The sequence below is a fragment of the Eulemur rufifrons genome, chromosome 16 (assembly GCF_041146395.1).
Source record: "Eulemur rufifrons isolate Redbay chromosome 16, OSU_ERuf_1, whole genome shotgun sequence".
Lineage (NCBI taxonomy): Eukaryota > Metazoa > Chordata > Mammalia > Primates > Lemuridae > Eulemur > Eulemur rufifrons.
The window spans coordinates 1038911-1061262 of record NC_090998.1 but is presented as its reverse complement, the minus strand read 5'-3'; the positions used below and the strand labels follow the sequence as shown (position 1 = coordinate 1061262).

General features: G+C 37.4%; 1 protein-coding gene across 3 annotated transcripts in view; it reads right to left on the bottom strand.

The window, feature by feature from the left end:
• Positions 1-22352, bottom strand: part of ERC1 (ELKS/RAB6-interacting/CAST family member 1) — a 486201-nt gene that overhangs the window by 373930 nt on the left and 89919 nt on the right. For all 3 annotated transcript variants that reach the window (XM_069491669.1, XM_069491670.1, XM_069491671.1), the window contains exons 3-5: positions 19965-20381; positions 5240-5314; positions 51-206 (exon numbers count right to left, since the gene is read on the bottom strand). In XM_069491669.1, the coding sequence (XP_069347770.1) occupies positions 51-206; positions 5240-5314; positions 19965-20381 (648 nt within the window). The remainder of the gene's footprint in view (positions 1-50; positions 207-5239; positions 5315-19964; positions 20382-22352) is intronic.

The window sequence follows — 22352 nt, the reverse complement described above, 5'->3', positions numbered from 1 at the left end:
ATCACTTTTTTCACACCCCTTTTAAGAATTAAAGAACCGCACACCATTACCTTATTTTTCATAAATTTAGAATGGCTCCGATACACCTCCATTTGCTTCATTTCTTCCTCCCGTTCTTCAGTACTCAATGCCCCATTTGATTTTAGCATCTGAATTTCCTCTTCCAGGTCTCGGAGCCCACGCTCCATAGAGGAAATTTTTGAATCCTGAGGACAATGGAAGATTTAGTGATAAAGTAGTCACAAAAACCCAGAGAAGCAAAATAACTTAATCTTTAAAGGTATTAAATTTAACAAAGATAAACAAATGTACAGAAAAATTGCTGCCTTGCTTCTAAAACACGTTTTACAGCCATGTGGGTGGGAGGAGGACTCATACCTACTATTTGCTTTTCCCTCTCCCTCTGCCTCCAGTTATGCATCTTTCAATTAAAGCTGAAATAATTAACTAAAGAAGTAGAAGTAATGGAAAACCGATTGTAGTTTTCTTTGCACCAGAAACTACAAATTTCTAGTGAAAAAGGCTTTTCTAGTTCTAATATTTTATCATATTACTTGGTAACCCCTGAAGGGTGTATTTCTGCCCCCAAAGAGGGGGAAAGAGTAAGAGGGTTTCAAATATTTGTACTATAATGTGCACAGCTATATTTACAATAAAAATTATATAATATCCCATTGCATAAAAACAAAGAAATGAATAATTATATTAATAGTTACTTTTTATCATATTAGAAATCTTATTCTCCATACTTCTCCATGCATTTAAAATAATTCATAATAATTTTTTTCAAATCACTGTTCTTGTAAATCATTATTACCACAAATACCATCTTCTAGTAGAACATTCTTCCATATTCAATTTCTTGATTTTGTTTGTCACAGTATCTAGTGTATCCCCAGACTGTTTTAGATGTCATCAATTATTCCTATGTGGAATGAATAGTTTTATATAACTGCAGTTGCATATGTTTATTCACCTAAGAAATAGAGACCTTAAAGAGCATAAATTCAATATGGCTTTATTTTACTTGGAGTTTTAGAGAAACCATTCCTTTGGGAAGCAATGTTGACAGTGACTTCCCTCAAGGATTTCTTGATTGACTTTCCTTGCTATCATAATTCCTAGAGCATGAAGATGAAAGAATTTAAGGATTCATCATGAGAAAACTTCACCCAGCCATTTTCAGGACCATTTTCAGGGGAGGGGAGAGGGAAGGGGTGTACTCCTCTGTCTTGCTCATCACGTTATCTAAAAATATCACAACAAAAATTTCCTTTTACAAACCTATTCAAATTAAACTTATATTTTGTTCAAAATCAAATATATCGAAATAATACCACCAGAGACATTCTAAAACTTAATCAGGATTTTGATTTACTCATTTAAAATTAGTATGCCTCATGCCATCTACTGACCCATAAAGAGTACTACTTCTGGCCGGGCGCGGTGGCTCACGCCTGTAATCCTAGCACTCTGGGAGGCCGAGGCAGGTGGATTGCTTGAGGTCAGGAGTTCGAGACCAGCCTGAGCAAGAGCGAGACCCCGTCTCTACTAAAAATAGAAAGAAATTATATGGCCAACTAAAAATCTATATACAAAAAATTAGCTGGGCATGGTGACGCATGCCTGTAGTCCCAGCTACTCGGGAGGCTGAGGCAGTAGGATTGCTTAAGCCCAGAAGTCTGAGGTTGCTGTCAGCTAAGCTGACACCATGGCACTCACTCTAGCCCAGGCAACAGAGCGAGACTCTGTCTCAAAAAAAAAAAAAAAGAAAGAAAAGAGTACTACTTCAATTGCACTACCTGAAAATCTTAAAATATTGCTATAAATTTATCTGGAAATATCCCTTAAAAATGACTAAAATACCAAGCATATGCACGTGACTAACCTGCATGTGGGAGAACACAAAATACAGGTTTTCCTCTGGTATCAGCCTAGGTGGTAATGAACGGGACCAGCTGAATGAAGCAGGGGCTTCCCGCAAGGCAATATAGCCCTCAGTTACGAACACTAGCTCTGCACGTCACGTGGCAGCCTCTACCTATACAGAGCCTCTATAAACCCTCCTCGAGGGCCTTGCCAAAAAATATTATCCATCTTCTCCCCGCCCTCAACACAGATAAAGGCAGCACTTGACTAATCAGCACCCTCGCTACCAAATCATGCACCATAAAAGCTTCTCCCCAAAAAGGGATCATGACTGAAGCTCTGAAAACCAGGATGCAGGCTCTGACTGCCCAGAAAAAGAACCTACCAAGCTACTCTCTGAAATCAGACCAGAAAAATGAATGCTTCATACTCTCAACTAATTCTAGCATCAACCCAACTGGCACCAAAGGGCTGAGTTTAAGAACAGTCGTTCCAACCAGGTCTCTCACTCCTAGAATGTGTAGTAACGAAATAAACAAATTCCTTTTCACCTTACTACTGTGTACTTCTCCAGCCCTAGCTCTCCCATCATTGATCAACCAATCCTACTGGGCTTACTGAAATTCTCTGCTCCCTGTTAAATCCCCCAAATCCTCAACCTTTTTTCAAAGATTGTCTGCTGCCCGGAGTAAACCCAGCTTTTCAATACGTGAATTCTCCCCAGTGAAGGCCAGTAATCCCCCAGCACCACAAAGAAGCAGGGAAAGGGGAGGAGTTCTCCTGGTTCCTCAATGCTGCGCCCTTTATGGAAAGCCCACACTCCCTTACACTCCACTCCACCCTCCTCACAACTGCCATCTAGGGACTTCTCAATCACTCCTGCCAACTTTTTTAAGTCTTTGGCACCTGGCTCACTATTGCCAGTCTTGCCATCATACTAGGATTTCAATGTCAGAATTCCTTGATGTCCTTAATTCCAGCGACCTCATCCTCCAGTCCTTTTCAGTTATCCTGTTTACAGGACTGTACTATGGATCCCATCACTACTCAGGAATCTCTTCCAGGCCTGTAACACCCTCACTCTGATTATCGCCTGTTCTTCAACCTCACTTCCTTGACATTTACATTTTCTCCCAACCTGTCAGTCCATCTGAATTTTCTTTCTTCCATACCCAGGCACATTGCAATACTGAATGTCCAAACTACTCTGCCATCACCCTCAATTCATTTGCATCCCAATCATTCTGTTCTATCTACCCAGCAAAATGCTAGTCCTACAGCAGTACAGTCATTCTTCCCTGCTCCTCAACTGCTAAAGGAAAAACAAAAATAAGCAGAGAAAGAGGAGAAGAAAGAGGGAAAGAGTGGCAGAGAGGGAAAGGATGGAGGAGGGGAAGATGGTAGGAGAAAGGACAAGGAGGAGGAAGAGGAGAGAGAAAAGAAAACTGTATAACCATGAAGATTACGAGGCTCTTTCATTGTCTGCCAATCATCCTCTTTTCCCATTTCCCCAAAGACTATTCTTAATCTTCACATGTCTCTCAAGCTCATGCTACATTCTCAGCACCTCAGCTATTTCAGTTGTGTCTTCAGCATAACATCCACCTGAGTCTACTGGGCCACCAGAATCTCTTGTTTCTTTGCAGAAAAGCTTAAGGTTAACATCACTTAAAATAGATCCACTGCCAATTAATGGTATTACACTGCCCCATTCTGTTAAAAACTGAATGCAGAAATAATTTTGTGAACATGGGTACATCATTCATGTTTTATTCTTCGGTATCAACAGGGATCAGGAAATAACATATACAAATAAACTTGTGGTGATTGTGAATAAAGTAAAACTATGCAATTAAACCATTTTAAAGGCCCTTTCCAAGATTATAGTCACGATTACTAATTAACCACAAAGAACCGAGAATCCACTAATTTGTAATTTATATATCCCCAAGGATAAAGATGTATACAATATAAACAAAGCTTTAAGAGGAAACCATCCAAATTAAGAGAACAGTTTTCATAACTATTTGAGAAGCACCTATTTATATTATTTATATATCAATAACTAAATATTCTTGTCATATCAACAAATATTAAATGAAAGCCCACAATGCAAAACACAGTGCCAAGCTTTTTAGGGATATGTAGAAGTTGTGGGGGACCCTATTTATAAGAGCTTTTATAAGAAAGAAAATGTTAATAAAAATAATAATAATAGCAACAGCTAATATGGATTCAATGTTTACTATGCACCAGGCCCTGTTCAAAGTGTTTTACATGTTTTAAGTAATTTAAACTTCAAAACAACCCACTGGGTGGGTATTATTATCACCATTTATCAATAAAGAAATTGAGGCATAAGGCGGTTAGGTAACTTGCTCAATGACACGCAAAAGTGAAGCCAGATTTTGAAACCAGGGAGTTTAACTTAGAAAACAAGCTCTTTAATCACCATATTGCACATCATAAAGATTCCTAACTATTCATTAACTTAACACAGAGGATTTCATGGAACCCTGGGGGTTCCCTAGACCCTTTCACAAAGTCTGCATGGTCAAAATTATTTTCATAATAACACCAGGATATCATTTGACTTTTCTACTGTGTCAACAGTTGCACTAAAAGCAAGGGTGGGCAAAACTGCCAATACCTTAACACAAACCAAGGCAATGGCAAAGAACTATACTAGCAGTCATACTCTTCAGTGTCAGCCCTTAGAGTGAAGAAAATGAAAAATAAATATTTAATAAGAAAAGTCTTTTTAAAAGACTGCTTCACTTAAGAATTCCTTGAGGAAGCAGTAAAAAGTTACTACTTTTAATAAATCTCAACCCTCAAGTACACATCTTTTTAATATTTTGTGTGACGAAATGGGAAGGAAGTAGGCACGAAGCACATCTGCTGCATAGTGAAGTATGACAGTTGTCCCTGGGAACAGCATTTGCATGTTGCTTTGGGTTGCAAGCTGAATCTGGTACTTTTTCATGGAACACTATTTTTACTTGGGAGAATAACTGACAAACTATGGTTACTCAGATTTGGTATTTGGCAGACATTTATTTTCTTAAAAATGAAGGAAGTGAGCATGTTACTTTAAGAGAGTAAAGGGGTCCTGAGATTAAGAAGTTTGAGAACAGCCGATTTAAAGAAATTCTGGACAACCCTTTTTGGTCCAATCTGAATTATGGTCATTAAAAGGAAATTAAACTGAAATTATTTTAAGGTGTCATTTTCATTAAGTCTTACTCTTACTCTCAGTCTCCAGAGTGAAATATTATTACATACCATTTTCTAAAACTCGCACATGAAAGTGTTTAATCACTTAAAAGTGTAAAGTGATTCATAAGATTCTTTATAGATTCTCACTTACCTTCATCTCAATAACAGTTTGCAGAGCTTTTGTTTTGGCAGAATCAGGGGCATTCTCAAATCTCCGATGCATTTCCTGTAGAAAAAAAGCAGAAAGAGAGTAAGTGCCCTCCTCACCCTCATTTTTTTAAAAGGGGAGGGGAGGGGGAGTAGTCATATGCAAAAGGTAATTACTCCATGTGCTTGTAGGAGGGTCCCTGCCTCTGAACACCTACTTATTTAAAATTAGTCACACAGATGCCAGCTACTACAACAGTTGAAACTACAGCACATCCCCTGGTTGGTGTGTCAATCTTCCACATGACTCCAAGACATAATCAAAACTCCAAGTGGTCTAAAAAGGGGATCAGAAATGCTTCCTTTTTAAAAGGAGAAATAAAAGCCATCACAATCAGTCTGCACTGCACAAAGCTATTGAAAACATGTGTACTGACAACATCCTTTCCACAGCATTCACCCCCATAGGAACAACCAACCACCTGGTTACCTAGGATAAAAATCTCTCTCCAGTGGAGCCACAGGTAGAAAAAGATGAGACTGTTGAACAAGTTTTCTAAGTACTTTAGGTTTAGACAATGTCAGAAAAACAGAGCTCTTTTTTTTTTAAACCCAAAATCTAGTGAGTTCAGGATAGGAAAGGAAGGAGGAGATGTTATCCTGAAGTTACCATACCACCTCAAGCAATGCTTTTGTTTTGTTTTGTTTTTTTCCAGAATATTTCAGAGGTACACACATTTTTGGTTACATAATTTGCTTTTGTACAGTTTGAGTCAAAGTTGTAAGTGTGCCCTTCACCCAGATAGTGTGCATTGTGCCTGTTAAGTGTGAATTTACCCATCCCCACCTCCCTCCCCCACCTACTTGATTTCCATTGGGTTTTACTTCCATATATGCACATAAGTGTTGATCGATTAGTTCAAGCAATGTTCTTATGTCTCTGAGTAAATCAGTCAGCACTTCTGAAGTGCCCTGGGGACAGGTTCTAGTGACCCAAGGGAATGCAAAGATAAATACTTTCCATCTGAACAATGCTTTAGCATAATAAAAGGAATATATAACACAATACTTTAGTTATACTATTCCTTTCACCTAATTTATTTGTTCTTGTCTGACCAGGAAGCATGGTTTGAGAGAAATAGAATATATAACTACAAACTTAATGAGTTGTCTTTTCTTAAAAGAGCAGTCCTAATGAACTGACAGAGTTCAAAATTACACACAGTGAACAATTAAAACACCAGTAATTTCAGAACACCCACACTCCCTATCTGGCTGACAATACCACAGCACAAACCATTAATACACACTCCTCTTTCTGCTACCTCTCTCCCTACCGCCAGCCTTAACTATCCAACTAGGTATCCCACTTAAATGTCCAACAAACACTACAAACTCTACATGGGCATGAAAAGGCCGCTCCCAAAGATCAGAGCAGTCATATACCCCATCAGAGGGGACCAGAGCCTACCACAGGGACAACTGATTACCTCGATAACCAGCTCTGCCACGCAAACTACAATCAACAACAGAGTGTAACCCCACAGCTAAACATATTGCCTTCCATCTGAAGCTATTAGGGAGCAGTGGATTCACAACCACAAGTACAATCCACCAGCTTGGCGCTTAAACTGGGGGACCAAACTCACTAGTCTCCACAGGCAAAAGGCAAAGACATCAGGTCAACTTGCTAAAACACCCCTAAGGCAATACAGGACCAGCGCTCCTCTCCCCAGCACTGTCAAGGAACGAGCCTTGGGGACTTGGAGATAGGGCCATAAACCAGGCCTAGCACTGCCAGTTCTCCACCAAGAAGCCGGATGAGAAACAATCAGTGAAAGAATTGAGGAAACATGAAGAATCAGAGTGAAAAGTCACCCCCAAAAGAAATCATTAGCTCCTCAGCAACGGATACCAACTTAAACGAAATGGTTAAAATGACAGAGGAATAATTGTGAATATGGATTGCAAGAAAGCTCAATGGTATTGAAGAGAAAATAGAAACCCAATAGAAGCCACAAGAACAATACAGGAAATTAATGAAAAATTCTCTAAAGAAATTGAAGTATTACAAAAGAACCAGACAGAAACACTGGAAACGAAAGAGGCATTCAAGGAACTTGAATACACAGTGGAAAGCCTTAAGAATAGGCTGGATCACCTAAGGAAAGAATCTCAGAGCTTGAAGATAACACCTATGTGCTAAACAAATCAGATGAAGAGAAAGAACGCAGAAGCAAGAGACATGAACAAAACATACAAGAAATGTGAGATTATGTAAAGAGACCAAACATAAGAATTATAGACATCCCTGAGAGCAAAGAAGAAAATACACAAGGGCTGGAAAATCTATTTCTTAGAATGGAGGAAAACTTACCTGGCCTAGCCAGAAATCTAGATATCCAGGTACAAGGAGCACACAGAACTCCTGTGAGACTGAATGTGAAAAGGCAATCACCACATCACATAGTTATTAGGCTGGCCAAAGTAAACACGAAAGAGGCAATCCTTCAAGCAGTAATGCGAAAACAGCAGTTAACTTACAAAGGAAAACCTATCAGACTAACTGCAATTTTCTCAACTGAAACCTTATAAGCCAGAAGGAACTGAGGACCCACCCTCAGTCTTCTAAAACAGAATCATGGCCAACCTAGAATTCTTTATCCTACAAAAACTAAGCTTCTTATATCAGGGAGAAATAAAGACTTTCCTAGACAAGCAATCACTGATGGAATTTGCAAAGACCAGACCTAGCCTGCAGGAAGTACTCAGACCTGCATTATACACTGAACAGCACAAGAGACACTCACCAGTGCAAAATCACCTGAAGTTAAAGTACAGAACACTGATTCCACAATGGCTCAAGAGGTAAAACAAAACAATAAGAATCTATCCAACAGTATAAAAAGAAATCTACCCCAAATATCAATTCTCTCAATAAATTTGAACGGCCTGAATTGTCTACTGAAGAGACATGGGCTGCCTGAGTGGATTAAAAAACCACAAGCCAAGTATCTGCCGTCTCCAGGATATGCATCTTACCCATAAGGACACATTCAAACTCAAGGTGAAGGGATAGAAAACAAATTTCCAGTCAAATGGAAACAAAAAGCAAGCTAGGGTAGCCATTCTTATATCAGGTAACATAAACTTTAAAGAAACAAAAGTAAAGAAAGACAAAGATGGTCACTACATAGTGGTGGAGGGAAAAATCCAACAAGACTTAACAATTCTAAATATTTATGCACCTAACACAGATACATAAAGCAAACCCTGACCAATCTAAATAACATGATAAAGAGTAATGCCATAGTAGCTGAGGATATCCACACTCCATTGAAAGAGCTATACAAATCCTCTAAGCAGAAAATAAGCAAAGAAACAATGGACTTAAACAGATCTCTAGAACAAATGGGTCTAAGAGACATCTACAGAACATTCCACCCAAACAACACTGAATATACATACATTCTTCTCATCAGCTCATGGAACCTTCTCTAAAATTGACCACATCCTAGGCCACAAAACAGATCTCAACAAATTTTAAAAAATAGAAATTATACCATGCATCTTCTCAGACCACAGTGGAATAAAATTAGACATCAATTCCAACAGAAACACTCACCTCTTCATAAAGTCATGGAAATTAAACAATCTACTCCTGAATGACTGTTGGGTCAAGGAGGAGATCCAGATGGAAATCAAAAGATTCTTTGAACTAAATGATAACAGGGACACAAGTTATCAAAATCTGTGGGATACAGCAAAAGCATTTCTGAGAGGAAAACTAATAGCATTAAATGCTCACATCCAAAAGACAGAAAGATCACAAATCAACAAACTAATGAACCATCTCAAGGAACTGGAGAAGGAAGAGTAAACCAATCCTAAACCCAGCAGAAGAAATAACTAAGATCAGAGCAGAACTAAATGAAATTGAGAATAAAAGAACTATACAGAAGATTAATAAAACAAAAAGTTGGTTCTTTCAAAAGACAAATAGAATTGACAGCCTTCTTGCTAGACTGACAAGAAGTAGAAAGGAAAGGACTCCAATAAGCCCAATTAGAAATGGAAAAGGAGAGGTCACAACAGACATCATGGAAATACAAAACATCATCTTTGAATACTAGAAAAATCTCTATGCCCCAAAACTTCAAAACTGGAGGAAATGGAGAAATTCTTAGAAACACACAGCCTCCCTATGCTCAATCAGGAAGAAACAGAATTCCTGAATAGACCAATATAAATCACAGAAATTGAAGCAGCAATAAAAAATCTTCCAATAAAAAACAGTCCCAGACCAGACGGGTTCACATCTGAATTTTACCAAACCTACAAACAAGAACTGATACCTATACTACAGAAATCATTCCACAACATTGAGAAGAATGGAATCCTCCCCAACTCATTCTACGAAGCCAATATCACCTTGATACCAAAGCCAGGAAAAGAATACAACAAAAAAAGAAAACTACAGACCAATATCCCTCATGAATACAGATGCAAGAATTCTCAAGAAAATCTTAGCAAACCAAATTCAACAGCACATCAAAAAAATAAATCATCACAACCAAGTGGACTTTATCCCAGAGATGCAAGGATGATTCAACATATGCAAATCTATAAATGTAATACAGCATATAAGTAAAAGCAAGAACAAAGACCATATGAACCTATCAATAGATGCAGAAAAAGCATGTGACAAAATGCAGCACACTTTTATGATAAAAAAAACTCTTAATAAAATAGGCATAGATGGGTCACACCTCAAAATTATTAAAGCCATATACGATAAACCCACAGCCAACATCATACTGAACAGGGGAAAATTGAAAGCATTCCTGCTTAGAAATGGAACCAGACGAGGTTGCCCACTATCTCCATTTCTATTCAACATAGTGCTGGAAGTCCTTGCCAGAGCAATCAAACAAGAATGGGGAATCAAGGGTGTCCAAATGGGGGCAGAAGTCAAACTCTCACTCTTTGCTGATGATATGATATTATATCTAGAAAGCCCCAAGGATTCAACCAAGAGACTCCTGGAATTGATAAATGAATTCAGTAAAGTCTCAGGATACAAAATCAACACATGCAAATCAGTGCTTTCATACATACCAGTAATAGTCAACCTAAAAATCAAATCAAAGACACAATACCTTTCACAATAGCATTATTAGCTAAATATTAGGAATATATTTAGCTAAGCAGATGAGAGACCTATATAGGGAGAACTACAAAACACTGAGAAAAGAAGTTGTAAAGGATGTAAACAAATGGAAAACCCTACCATGGACTGGCAGAATCAATATTGTTAAAATGTCCATACTACCTAAAGTGATCTACAGAATCAATGCAATCCCTATCAAAATACCATCATCATTTTTCACAGATCTAGGAAAAAAAAAATAAGTCTATGCTTCATATGGAACCAGAAAAGACCTTATATAGCCACAGCAATCTTAAGCAAAAAGAACAAATTGGGAAGCATCAGTCTACCAGACTTCAAGCAATACTATAAGACTATAGTAACCAAAACAGCGTGGTGCTGGCACAAGAACAGAGACTTCAGAACAGGACTGAGAACCCAGATATAAAACCATCCCCATAGTGTCATCTAATTTGGACAAAGCAGACAAAAATACACACTAGGGAAAAGAATCCCTATTCAATAAATGGTGCTGGGAAAATTGGATAGCCACATGCAGAAGATTGAAACTGGATCCGCACCTCTTACCTCTCACAAAAATCAACTCACGATGGATACAGATTTCGTGACTTCACATCCTAAGGTGTGAAACCTTAGGAATTCTAGAAGAAAATGTTGGGAAAACTCTTATACACATCAGCCTAGGCAACGAATTTATGAGGAAGACCCCCAAAAGCAATCACAACAAAAATAAACAAATGGGACCTGATCAAACTAAAAAGCTTCTGCACAGCCAAAGAAATTATCATTAGAGTGAACAGACAATCTACAGAATGGGAGAAAATATTTGCATGCTACACATCTGATAAAAGGCTGATAACAAGAATCTGCACTGAACTTAAGAAAATTAACAACAAAAATCAAACAACCCCATTAAAAAGTGGGCAACGGACATGAACAGAAACTTTTCAAAAGAAGACAGAATAATGGCCAGCAACACATTAAAATGTGTTCAACATCTCTAATCATCAGGGAAATGCAAATCAAAACCACAATGAGATACCACTTAACTCCTTTATCAGAAAGTCCAAAAACAACAAATGCTGGCAAGCATGTGGAAAGATAGGAACACTCTTACACTTCTGGTGGGACTGAAAATTAGTACAACCCCTGTGGAGAGTAATCTGAAGATACCCCAAAGAGCTAGAAATAGAACTGCCATTTGATCCAGCAATCCCACTACTAGGCATCTACACAGAGGAAAAAAGGCATTCTATAATAAAGACATCTGCACTCAAATGTTTATGGCAGCACAATTAATAATTGCAAAGATGTGGAAACAACCCAAGTGTCCGTCAATATATGAGTAGATTAATAAAATGTGATATATGTATACCACAGAATACTACTCAACCATAAAAAACAATGGTGAACTAGCACCTCTTATATTATCCTGAGTATTATCCTAGAGCACATTCTTTAAAGTGAAGTATCACAAGAATGGAAAAATAAGCACCACATGTACTCGCTATCAAATTGGTACTAACTGATCAACACTTAGGTGCTCACACGAAGGATGCCAGGTAGGTGGGAAGGGGGTAGGGGGGATGGCAAACTCATAACTAATGGGTACAGAGCAAACTGTCTGGGGGATGGGCACGCTTACAGCTCTGGCTTGGGTGATGCAAAGGCAATATATGTAACCAAAATGTTGTACCCTCATAATATCCTGAAATTTAAAAAAAGAAAATTAATTAATTAATTTAAAAAAAAAAGACTCTACAGGTCAGATAATGAGCTACTAGGAAAGAACAACTATCAGAGGGCTATGAGCTAAGCAACTACCTGAACTCTCATGGGGCTGGGAAAAATTCAAGTTCCAAACAGCCAAAATGGAGACAACAGCAGAGGCATTTAGCGGAGACACCAGAAAAGCCAACCCTTAGGAGTAGAGCCAATTTAGCCCTAGAGGGAGGGCAATTCTAAACCAGCCCTAACAGAGTTTAAAAGGTAGTTTTGAAAGGATCAAGTTAATCCACAAGTAAATTAACTCTTGCAAGATAAAACAACACTTCACTAAGGAAGATACCAAAATCCAGACACTCAATAACCTCGTATCCATCATGTCCATCATACAGTAACAAATTACCATACAAAGCAGGAAAATATGACCTATAACCCAGAGACAAGTTGAACTGAAATAAAAACAGAAATTACAAAGATGATGGAATTATCATTCCAGCTAATAAACTAAGAAATGGTTGAATTGCAAGAGGAAAAAAGGAAAAATTAATGGGAAATCTATAATTAAGAGATTTAAAGCATATTTTTAAAAAATAGACAAAACAAAGCCACAATATTTAGGGCTGATGCTTAGAAATGATATTAATATATAATATAATAAACATTATATATCCCCAATATAATACTGGAGATATAGATATGATACATACAACAAAAAGCAAAAGCATGACTACCATAAAAGCCAGGATAGTGGTTACTTTTAGAGGGAAGGGAGACAGTTCTGACTGGGATCCTACACCTGGAGGATTTCTGGGTGGCTGTTAGAGTTCTACATCTAGACCTGGGTGGCAGTTACAAGAGTGCTTACTTTGTAATTTACTAGACTACACATCTGTTTTGCACTATTTCTACATCTGTTCTATACTATATCAAAAAAAGTTTGTAAAATCTCTTAAATTCATTTTTTTTTCTTCCATCTCAATACCTAAGACATTAGTTTAGGCCATAACAATCTCTCACCTGCATTAAAACAACAAACTCATCAGCCTCCTCTCAGCACACAGTTTGCCCACATTGAATCTATTCTCCATGCTGTAAACAAGGTGCTCAATTGGGTACACAGGAGATATTTAATGATATTTGTTCAGTAAGTGAGTATAGAACTTTAAAATGTATAAATAAAAATAAAATGAAGCCTACTAATTATAAACAATCTTTATTAATAAAACTCTTATAACTGATATTTTACAAAATTTCTTATTTGGTATTTCGATATCTACTTGAAAATGTTAACACTGCGTATTTTTAAAATACCTTACAATTCAGATTTTCAACTAATTTTATCTGATTTCTCCTTTTCCTCATTATCTAATTCCAAATGGATAATTTCCAAATGCTTTACTTTAAGGTGAAACTATAATAATTTCACTTTTAAACTCTAGCAAGCATACAAGCAAAATATAAAGAAAACAGAAATCCATTTGAATAAGAACTCCTTCTCTGGATACAATAAAGAACTAAGATGTGTTTTAAACCACTCATGGACAGAAAGCTTTCCTATTAAGATATTTTAAAACCCATCACTCATAACAAATTTCCACCCAAAAGTCTGCACATTAAAGTTCATTATGAACACATCTTGCAGTCAGTGAGCTGATAAACTCCCTTTCCCACTGCATACATCAAGCCTCTGACTCATGCATCGTTAATAAAGAGAGGAAACTCTGGAAATAGAAATGAATGTACTATTCAAACAAGTATAAGAATAGGCTATTTGCTCACTTTATTTCGTTGCTTTTGACCTGAAAAAAATTTATTCGAAAAAAATTAAAGTAGAGGAAGAATTATCTGGATTTTGTGATACTGTCAACTGGCAGACAGTTAGGAAATGTGTTCATTTTCTCTCACTCATTTACTAAAGAATAGTATCTAATCTAGAGTTAGAAAACAAACAAGTTAGCAATAAAATTTCATGATTCTCCTTTTCTTTGGCTGTTTCGTTTTAAAAGTCAGTCAACTGGGCAGGGCACGGTGGCTCATGCCTGTAATCCTAGCACTCTGGGAGACCAAGGAAGGCGGATTGTTTGAGCTCAGGAGTTTGAGACCAGCCTGAGCAAGAGCAAGACCCCGTCTCTACTAAAAATAGAAATAAATTATATGGACAGCTAAAAATATATATAGAAAAATTAGCCGGGCACAGTGGCACATGCCTGTAGTCCCAGCTATTTGGGAGGCTGCGGCAGAAGGATTGCTTGAGCCCAGGAGTTTGAGGTTGCTGTGAACTAGGCTGACACCACAGCACTCTAGCCCAGGCAACAGAGTGAGACTCTGTCTCAAAAAAAAAAAGAAAGAAAAGAAAAGAAAAAGTAAGTAAACTCAGCCAGGCACGGTGGCTCACACCTGTAATCCTAGCACTCTGGGAGGCCGAGGCGGGTGGACTGTTTGAGTTCAGGAGTTCGAGACCAGCTTGAGCAAGAGCGAGACCCCCGTCTCTACTAAAAATAGAAAGAAATTATATAGACAACTAAAAATATATATACAGAAAAAATTAGCCAGGCATGGTGGCGCATGCCTGTAGTCCCAGCTACTCGGGAGGCTGGGACAGGAGGAGGATCGCTTGAGCCCAGGAGTTTGAGGTTGCTCTGAGCTAGGCTGATGCCACAGCACTCTAGCCCGGGCAACAGAGCAAGACTCTGTCGTCTCTAAATGTAAGTCAACTTTTACTTACAAACCTAAGAAAAAGGAGCATTTGTGACTAAAAAGTCTGAATGTTTGAAATTTCTTCCCTCCCTCCAAGTTTCAGATTGTAGCCTTTAGTGTCCTTGGTTCAAGGGTAAAAGCTCCAAATTGTTCGTAAAGTCTCTCACAGATTCAATCTTCCACACAAGTTCTGGGTTTACTGTACTCGCAACATAGAGGAGACAGAATTAAGGAAGGGGAGGGCAAGTGAAAAGAACCCTCACTCCTTTTTCAGTCTATTCACCAGTGGCCTGCAGCATTGCACTTTAACCCTTACCATCTCTGGTACTGGTATGCTGAGAAAAAGTTATCCTGTCAAAATGGAAATGAGGGACAAATGACACAACAAAAAGGGGGGAGGAATAACCTAAATAAATAAGGTATGAGTTAAAACAGCAACTCAAAGTACTTTAAAAAATTTTTTCTAAATAAGCTATGACACTAGCCTCATTTTCCAAAAATCACTACAAAAGATCAAACTGAGAACCTCTTTAATTCCTCCTATTGTCTATTTTTTTCTCTATGTATCTGTTTCTTTTTTCCTCAATCTTCCCTGCTTATACTTTTCATCTGCCAACAACACTGATAGGCATTCATCAGATGTGCTAGTCAGATACAGAATTCCTAGCCTAGAACCTAGTCAAATATTAGCACTTTTAACCTCAAACATTTATGCAAACCCTAACATGATTAACAGTTATACTAAAAGGGTTTGTTGACATGACAAAAAACTGTCAGACTGCAATAATGTTTTAAAACAAAGTTATATTTTATTCATCACAAGAGCATCTACCTACATTTAAAAAAATAGGAGCATACATTGAAATATATTATTTAGTTGGCCAATAGACAATACTTGGTATGTACATGCATTAAGATACCAAAATTCCATGGCCAACTTAGGTATTCTCTGTCAAGAAACTGAGAACCAAAGTTTGGGCATGAAATTTTCATGTGTTAATATAACAGGATCACCTGTATGTAAAGTTGGTTGAAACTCCATATGCCCAAGCCCCAAGTACAAACCAAGTCTGGCCTGTAATTCAGCACTTGTCCAATAGATGTCCTCACTCTTCTATCAATCAAAGGAAAGGGACTACAGCAAAACACAAAACCTAACACACAACAATGCAATTTCAATACAAACAAAAAATAACAATGCTTAATAGAAATTTTACTTTTTCCTCTGTCTTTTTTTAGGGGCAATTATTTACCTGTTATCTACAGAATCATGTTCATATATAATATAAAAAACTAATCATAAATGTCACTGGATACAAATGCTATTTTAATGTTACCCTATTTCAACAAATCTAAGATGCCATTGTAAGACACATCACCGTTCGATGTGCTGGAAAGAAATGATGGGAAATGCCTCCAAATAAATCATAACACAAAGGTTTATCATTTAAAATTGTATTTAATAGTGATTGCAAGAGTTCTTTTTACTTATTAAAACAGTTTAATCACATTAATCATTTATCATTATAAACTGTTTTCACAACTTTCTCCATACCCACTAACTTCATTTTAATGCTGATTCACAGAATATTTCGGACGACATATCAAACAACAATTAAAGTTAACATGAGAAATACTAACAATGCTCATACCTCAACTGAAGTGCTGACAAAATGAATGGCCTTGATTGTATTTGTGAATACACAAGCAAACAAATAGATCAGGGCTGCTGCTTTGCTGACAGATTGTAAAATGGCATCAAGTATAAGACTTCATTCAATTTCACGTTGTTAAAGTGGAGAAAATTGTGAGTCTCAGAATTAATGAAATACCGATTTTTAAAAAGATGGACAAAAATCCAACAAATAATAAAATCTATGGATATCCAAGTATTGCCAATCCAAAATTCTTTTTGCCTTCCTTGATACACTAGTAATATTATGTACACCTCCAGCAGTTATTTCAAGTCACCCTTCACCTAACCTAGATTAGCAGTTAAATTCCTTACTAGATTCCCTTATTCACTCTTGTCTCTCTGCCATTTATTGTCAACACAATCAGAGTAAATTTTAAAAGCTAAATCAGATCGAGTCACCCCCTTGATTAAACAGCGGAATGGTTTTCTCTAGCACTTTGAATAAAATTGTTGGAAGGCAGGTACTTTGTCTCCTAGGGAACATGGATTTTGTTTTATTCATTGCTATATCCTTAGGGCTTTGCACATGGTTGGTGTCCAATAAACAGCTGATGAGTAGAATGAGTGACTCTTACTCTGGCTACCTCTCCAACTTCTCATCTCATAAAGTCTTCCCTTTACACCGTAGGCCTTGCCTTCTAGCCTCCTTCCTGTTCCCTCAAATCTCCTTCCTATCAGGCCTTTGGAACTGTCCTTCATGAAATGACTTCACCCAAATGCTCAGCAAGGCTGGCTGCTTCTCTTTTTTCACATCTCCATTACAGGAGCCTCCTCAAAGACACTTAACTAGTTTATAAAAATTGCCTTTCCCAACATAATTAACACTCCACTCAATTCATTTATTTCATCTCATAATTATAAGTTTACCATCTCCCACTAGATTTTTAAGTTCTAGGAGGACACAGACCACATGCTCTGATATGAAAATGAATACCCAGTGCCTATCCCAGCATCAAATACATATTAAAGGCTCAATAAAAATAATTGTTGAATACGTGAGAAACAAAAGGCTGTACCAAGTGCCTCTAGCATCTTACTGCTTTAGAAACAATCTTTATTAGCCTAGACACATATGTTACAAAACTTTACCTCAAATTATCATTTTAATTTTTTTACTTATATTTCTAACATATGAGGGCCAAGGAAGGACTAGATTTCTTCCTACATTATGTGCAAATATGTGAGACTTGATATTTGTAGAGCTTCTTCTTATTTGAAAATCAGTTTTACATTCACGGATTTTTCCCATTACTTTTCCAAATTCACCATATTTCTGATTGCTCACTGCCAGAATTAACACTGTGCCTTTCTGCAAGTCTTTCTTTTCTTTTTTTTTTTTTTTTTTTAATTTAAAAAATTAGACTTTAACGTGGGGCGCCCCACAGGCGCCCGGGGGTTCCCGCCCCCGTGGCACGGAGCGCCGGCGCGGCAACGGCCCGACGATGGCCGGGGTCAAGCCCCCTTTTCCACGAAGGCCGCCGACGACCGGCTGCACGCCCGCATGCGCACACGGCACCCCCGGCCTGGGCCGGAGTCCGGGTGACGTGGGAGGAGGAGGGGGGTAGGAGGAGTGCAAGTCTTAGTTATTCAGTATTTATTAACTGCAAAACTTAATAAAGAATTGGCATAGATTGAAATATCCGGAACAACAGAAGCAGCACAAGTTCTGACAGAGAAAGATAGTTAAGATAAATTATTAAGTAAGGCATAGCTGCTCTAACACAATAGCCACTAACTACATGTATATACTTTAATTTAATTTAATTTTAAATTAGTTATATTTAAAGAAATTTAAAAACCAGGCCAGGCCCAGTGGCTCACGCCTGTAATCCTAGCACTCTGGGAGGCCGAGCCAGGAGGATCGCTCGAGGTCAGGAGTTCGAGACCAGCCTGAGCAAGAGCGAGACCCCGTCTCCACTAAAAAATAGAAAGAAATTAGCTGGACAGCTAAAAATATATAGAAAAAAAAAATTAACTGGGCATGGTGGCGCATGCCTGTAGTCCCAGCTACTCGGGAGGCTGAGGCAGGAGGATCGCTAGAGCCCAGGAGTTTGAGGTTGCTGCGAGCTAGGCTGATGCCACAGCACTCTAGCCTGGGTGACAGAGCTGGACTCTGCCTCAAAAAAAAAAAAAAAAAAATCAGTTCCTAGTCACCATAAACACATTTCAACTGCTCAGCAGCCACATGTGGCTAGTGGTTATTATATTTGACAGAGCAGATACAGAACATTTCCAACATCACAGAAAGTTATATTGAACATGGTGATGTATAGTATTCTACCTTTGTTGAAAAAGAAACAGAAATAATGAAAAAAATGTATAAATGATAAAAATGACTAGAAGCATATATATGACAAAAGTTAACAATTATCACTAGGTAATAATATCTTAGGTTTTAAGTTTTTGCTAATCTATTTCTAATTTTTCTAATCAAGTACAATGGATTTCTTGTGAAATAAAATCATGTTTTTAAAAAACAATGACATTCTCCTTCAAAAACAAAAATGTCCTCACTGTAAATAAAGATTTCAGATTTTTTACAAAAGGAGAAATTATGGAACAAACTACAAATTTAAAAGTATTTTTTAAAATTACTATTTCGCTGCTTTGGGACTATGCCAGTTTTTTAACCTCCTTCCTCACATTTCATCTAAAAAGGAATTATTCAGACTCTTAATACAGTTTGGGGATTTTTTTCCCCTATCCAAATGTAAAGATTAAGTCTGGCCATAAATAGAAAAGCTATTACAGCTGTTAATTTTTTTAATTCAATGTAAGATGAATTCTTCCTTTATGCCTTCTTTAAATGAAGCATTACCTAGCAAAGTAAAACATCATCAGTATTTACCGAGGTCAGCTAAAGCTTAAATTTCCTCTCTAAAAAATAAATAACAGTATGTCTCTATATCAATCTTCTAGCTATGCCTCCATGGCAGCAAATGATTTTTATCCCATATCTTTTATAGCAAGGCAACAGTTTCCATGGAAACCACAGGGCAAACATCCATCACTGCTGCCAAGGACTTTATAAGCACACATAAACTGAGATAACCACTTACTTTCTCTTATTAATATTTTAAAATTGAACAATAGGTAGCTACTCAGATTCTGGTTTTGTTGTGTTATCTCTATGAACAAATCTAAAGATGAGTAAGAAACCAAAAAAATTCTGTTCCCCTCTAGCAACAAATGAGCCTCTGGAAATCAGGGGGTGGGGGAAGAAAAGACCCAGAAAGTTATCAAGCCAGTATACATACCAGCAGATGAAGTCAACCCATATAAGAGAGCAAATCACAACAGAAATCAGTGACACACTTACATACAAAACACAATTTCCTTCCACTAGCCCAGCAGAGCACACAAATTTATCTAGGCCACCATGCTGATTAATAAAGAAAAAGAAGACGATAAATGGTAACAACTAAAAAAGTGGTCACTCACCTCCCTCAACATATTGTTCTCTTTTTCCTTCTGCTCCAAAAGGCTTTCTAGGTGGTGGACGTGCATCTCTGCCTCTGCCAGCCGTCTTGTTCTCTCATGGTCTTCCTCAGTAGCCTTAGCAGAAAGTCCTTTGCTCTGCAACATCTCCAGAAGCTTCTTGATGGATTCATCCCTAGCATTTAAGGTCTGCTTCTGAGTCTCAATACGCAGCTCCATTTCCTCCAGGGTCTTTCGAAGAAGGAACAGCTCTTTGGCCTGCCGCTCATGCTCAGCATGTAACCTCTGAAAGTTCTCCTCCGTCAGCTCTGCCACACAAGGTTCGCCAGGCCTACTGCTACTGTCTTGCTGAAACAGCTGATTCAGGTCCCTCTGGATCCGCAATTCATCCTGAAGAGCCTGGATCGTCATCTGCATGTGCTAGAACCAAGACAAAAAAGAAAACCCCAAATCAGCTTTCCTCCTCAAGTAGCAAAAACAGAGCAGATTGTGGTGAGTCAAAAATAGCTACACGGCCTCTCAGAAATCTGCATCCAGCAAATTAGGATTCACCTTGTTCTATTTCACAGTTTCCTAAAAAATGATTTAGATGCAACCTGCAAGATGTCAGTAATTTAACAAGAAGCATGAAAAAAGTATGGCAGCTCCTCACTTTGCATAAGACATGATAAAATAAAGACATTGGTCCAAACTAATAGAAGGCATTACATAGGAACTAAAGTTGAAGGAGGGAGGAAACGAGAAATCTATAGGGGAAATAAATATGAACACATTCATTCAAAAAATCTCACCAAAAAATACAAAGGATATCAAAACACAAAATGACTTTTAAATATTATAAACATTAAATAATAAATACTAACATTTAATGAGTGGTTTATATATACCAAATTGTGCCAAGCACTTCTTATATGTTAATTCAGTTCATCTTCATTATGACACATGTACTATTTATTTTATTGTGATAAAAACACTTACCATGAGATCTACCCTCCTAACAAATTTTAAGTATATATTATTGTTGACTATAGGCATAATGTTGTACAGCAGATCTCTAGACCTTATTCATCTTGCTTAACTGAAAATTTATGTCCATAAATTAGTAACTCTCCATTCCTTTCCCTCCCCGCAGCCCCTGGCAACCACCATTACACTCTGTGATTCTGTGAATTTGACTATTTTAGATACCCAACCCATGTACTATTATTTCAATTGTATTGATGAGGGCACCAGGCTTAGAGAGGTTTAAGTAACTTGTCCAAGATTACACAGAAAGGGATAGAGCTGGCACTCAAACCAAAGCAATCCTTGCATCCCACTAAAGTCAGTCAGTACTACCCAAAGATAACAATATAACAAAGTTTTTTAAAAACTGACATTATGTGAGCTTTTCATAGAGGAAGATAACTATATGGGTGAGTAATTAAATGAAGATGCTAGTGTAGATCAACAACTAAATGGTTTGAGAGGGTATATCTTTAGCTTATATCCGAAGGTATATGAACCTTTAATCTGAATGGATAAGTAAATTCCAGCATATTATACAATGAATTCCAACAGGCTGTTACACTAAGAATCTTATTTTTAGGAATTAAGAAACAACAAGAAAAGATCATTCCTTGTGTTCGAGGCTTGGCAGTGTGCCAGGGAGGGAAGAACACTAAACCATGATGAGAAGACATGAGTCTTAGTTCCAGCTCTTACATTGACTAGCTATGAAATTTGGACACATCACCATCTTTCTGGGTTTCAGAGTTCTCACATTTTAAATGAGGGTATAAATACCTGTATTATCCATTCAGAAAATAATTTTTTTTTAAATGCTTACCAATGATTTTTGGCCTTAAAAAGGAAAGAAATTCTGACACATGCTACAACAGGATGAACCTTAAGGATATAGTACTAAGGGAAATAAGCCAATCACAAAAAGACAAATACCATATGATTCTACTTATATGAAGTTATCTAGAGTAGTCAAATTTATAAAGACAGAAAGTAGAACCATGTTTGCCCGGGACTAGGAGGAGGAGAGAATGAGGAGTTACTGTCTAATGCGTATAGAGTTTCAATTTTGTGAGATGAAGGGTTTTAGAGACAGATAGTAGTGATGATTTCACAACATGAATGTACCTAATGCCACTAAACTGTACACTCGAAAATGATTCTGATGGTAAATTTTACATTGTATGTATTTTTTTTTCTCTGAAACAGCTTTTTATTAAACAGCAAAGCAGAACTGCAACATAGTTTAAATGTATGTAAATTAGGTCACAAAAGGGATGCAAAATGTTTGCAGTGTGACTATTGTATATTCATACAGCTAAAGTCATTCATCAACTCTTACACCAATATATAAGATTATTCTATGATTAAAAGTAGCCCGAGTCTAAT